The 3,334-nt window shown below is 38.1% G+C and overlaps 1 protein-coding gene across 1 annotated transcript in view; it reads left to right on the top strand.

Moving 5' to 3' along the window:
* The window catches only part of PRPS1 (phosphoribosyl pyrophosphate synthetase 1), a 20,670-nt gene that overhangs the window by 8,406 nt on the left and 8,930 nt on the right, over positions 1 to 3,334 (top strand). The window contains exons 2-3 of the mRNA XM_017546453.2: positions 1,056 to 1,239; positions 2,353 to 2,451. Of these exons, the coding sequence (XP_017401942.1) occupies positions 1,056 to 1,239; positions 2,353 to 2,451 (283 nt within the window). The remainder of the gene's footprint in view (positions 1 to 1,055; positions 1,240 to 2,352; positions 2,452 to 3,334) is intronic.

The raw sequence follows: 3,334 nt of genomic DNA on the forward strand, positions 1-3,334 counted from the left end.
TTTTTTGAGACAGAGTCTCACTCTATTGCCTAGGTTGGAGTACAGTGGCACTATCTCAGCTTACCACAAGCTCCGCCTCCTGGGTTGAAGCAATTCTTCTGCCTCAGCCTCCTGCGTAGCTGGGACTACAGGCATGTGCCACCATGCCTGGCTAATTCTTGTATTTTTAGTAGAGACGGGGTTTCACTATGTTGGCCAGGCTGGTCTCGAACTCCTGACCTCAGGTGATCTCTCTGCCTAAGCCTCCCAAAGTGCTGAGATTATAGGTGTGAGCTATCACACCCGGCCATAAGAAATACTGTAATATGATCTATGCACATGCTCCTTTTTACTTGATTTTTATTTATTTATTTTTTGTAGAGATGGGGTCTCACTGTATTACCGAGGCTGGTTTTGAACTCCTGGGCTCAAGTGATTCTCCTTCTACCCTGCCCTCGCCTTCCCCAAAGTGCTGAGCCACCATTCCAGGCCCTCCCATATAATTTATTATTTTATTTTGTTTTTGAGACAGAGTCTCACTCTGTTGCCCAGGCTGGAATGCAGTGATGATTTCAGTTGACTGCAACCTCCGCCTCCTGGGTTCCAGCAATTCTTGTGCCTCAGCCTCCCTTAGTAGCTGGGACTACAGGCGTCTGCCACCATGCCCGGCTAATTTTCATATTTTCACTAGACATACATGGTTTTGCCATGTTGGCCAGGCTAGTCTCAAACTCCTGACTTTAAGTGATCCATCCACCTAGACCTCCCAAAGTGCTAGGATTGCAGGCATGAGCCACTGTACCCAGTCCCCCTCCATATACTTTAAATCATCTCTAGATTACTTATAATACTTAATACAATGTAAATACTAAGTAAATAGTTGTTATACTGTATTATTTAGAAAATAATGACAAAGAAAAAAGTCTGTACATGTTCAATACAGGTGCAATTTTTTCTTCGAAATATTTTCAATCCACACTTGGTTGAATCCATAGATACGGAAACTACAGATATGGAGGGCTGACAGTATAGTGCTTTAAAATCTATTTCATGTTGTCCTTCTTTCCTCATTGTAGTGTGGAAATTGGCGAAAGTGTACGTGGAGAGGATGTCTACATTGTTCAGAGTGGTTGTGGCGAAATCAATGACAATTTAATGGAGCTTTTGATCATGATTAATGCCTGCAAGATTGCTTCAGCCAGCCGGGTTACTGCAGTTATCCCATGCTTCCCTTATGCCCGGCAGGATAAGAAAGATAAGGTAGGAGCAGAATCTTATTTTTTGAGCAGAGGAAGCAGGAGCACTTGCTCCAAATCACAAATAAATTCCTAAATTATCAGATATATGTTTAGGGGGAATTTTAAATATCACCTTTTCTTAGGTGTTACCCTATCTTCAAAACAGTAGAAATATAATTGGTTTATATAAAGCAACACATTTATAGTCTGTATTTTATTACAGTCATACATATATAACTTTCATTTAGCTCACTGGTATTTTTAATTGTATCAGTAAGAGTAAGCACCAACTCCCCTGGAGTATATTTTTTAATTATGGTAGATCTTCTCAAAGTATAAGATTGGGGTCCTAGCTGTGACCTCTTCATAAAACTTGAAGTCTGTTACATGAATACTTGAACTCATAGATTAGACTAGATTAGATTAGTTTATATTAGATTAGATAGATAGACACACTATATGTATCTCACCTTATCTGGTATATTAGAGGATAAGGCATATACATAAAACTTTGCAAGTCTATTGTAATTGATGCACAATTTTACAAACAATGCCTCGAAGAAGGTCAGATATTTTTATTCCAACAGAATATAAGGTAAAGGGCATGGATTTTGCTGTTTTACAGTGCAACAAGTATGTTTTATTGGAGGGGTTTATAGTTCTTGGAAAGTTGACCTCCAGATGAGTAAGGTAGTGATGTAATTTACAAAAGAAACTATAATATCTATTCTATGATGTATCTTTAAACCTTGACACGTTAGGTGTTAAATGTTTACGTATTTATGTGTTGAAATGTATGTTAATAAAATTATTTTTTAAAGTCTGCCTAGTTTGAATAATTGAGCATTGGAAACACTTGAATAGAATGAATATGTGTACATTAAGAAAACAAAAGTTAGAAAGGTATTTTCTTTATTGATCAATGTATCCTGATTTGGAAAAGTGATGTTCCCCTTAATATTTGTCCTGGATTATGATCTATTTAAAGTCAATGGCCATGTCTCCTCCTGTGAATTTCTGGGTACCACAGTGCCTTTAACATAGTAGGTATACAATAAATCGTTTCTTGGGCAAATGAATTGTTTTTCAAATTGGCTTCTTGTTTTTTTCTTTTCTTTTCCTCCCTTCTATTTAGAGCCGGGCACCAATCTCAGCCAAGCTTGTTGCAAATATGTTATCTGTAGCAGGTGCAGATCATATTATCACCATGGACCTCCACGCTTCTCAAATTCAGGTATCAGGGGAAGCCAAATATTGGTGTTTGAGAGGTGGAAGAAAAGGATTGATAATGCTGAAGACTGCAGAGAAGCCAAAAATTATGCCCAAGTACATCTGAAATAAACTAGATATCAACAACATTTTAAATATTCACCTTAAGCATACTGCATGATCTTAGTCATTTCAGTTGGTTAGATAGGGAGGCAGTTTAGTTTTATGGAAAGAGCATAGGCTTTGGGATCAGACCTACTTTGAATAAAGGCTCTGGTATTTGCTAGCTTTGTAAGCTTGGGAAGTTTACTTAACTTCTCTGAACATAAACTTTGTCATTATTGTGAGTATAAGACATTAAATTCATAATATAATGCCTGGCCCATGGCAGGTACTCATAGATAGGAGCTGTTATTGTTAATTATCATTCTTTTTTTTTTTTTTCATCTCAGCTCCAGGTAATGTTAAATTAATTATCATTCTTATTCCCCTTGAATATTCATGGTCTTAAATTTTTTTTTTTTTGAGACAGAGTCTAGCTCTCTTGCCCAGGCTGGAGTGCAGTGTGCAGGATCTTGGCTTACTGCAACCTCTGCTTCCTGGGTTCAAGTGATTCTCCTGCCTCAGCCTCCCAAGTAGTTTGTATTACAGGTGCGGGCCATCATACCTGGCTAATTTTTTTATTCCTTTAGTAGAGATAGGGTTTCACCATGTTGGCCAGGCTGGTCTCGAACTCCTGACCTCAAGTGATCCGCCTGTCTTGGCCTCCCAAAGTGCTGCAATTATAGACATGAGCCATTGCGCCCAGCCTCATGGTCTTAAATTTAGAGCCACAGATATTGAAACCTATTTTTCAGCATAAACCCAAAGTAAGGAATGTGGAATATCACCTTTATTTTATATTTAAA

The sequence above is a fragment of the Cebus imitator genome, unplaced genomic scaffold, assembly GCF_001604975.1.
Source record: "Cebus imitator isolate Cc_AM_T3 unplaced genomic scaffold, Cebus_imitator-1.0 Scaffold189, whole genome shotgun sequence".
In the NCBI taxonomy this organism is placed as follows: domain Eukaryota; kingdom Metazoa; phylum Chordata; class Mammalia; order Primates; family Cebidae; genus Cebus; species Cebus imitator.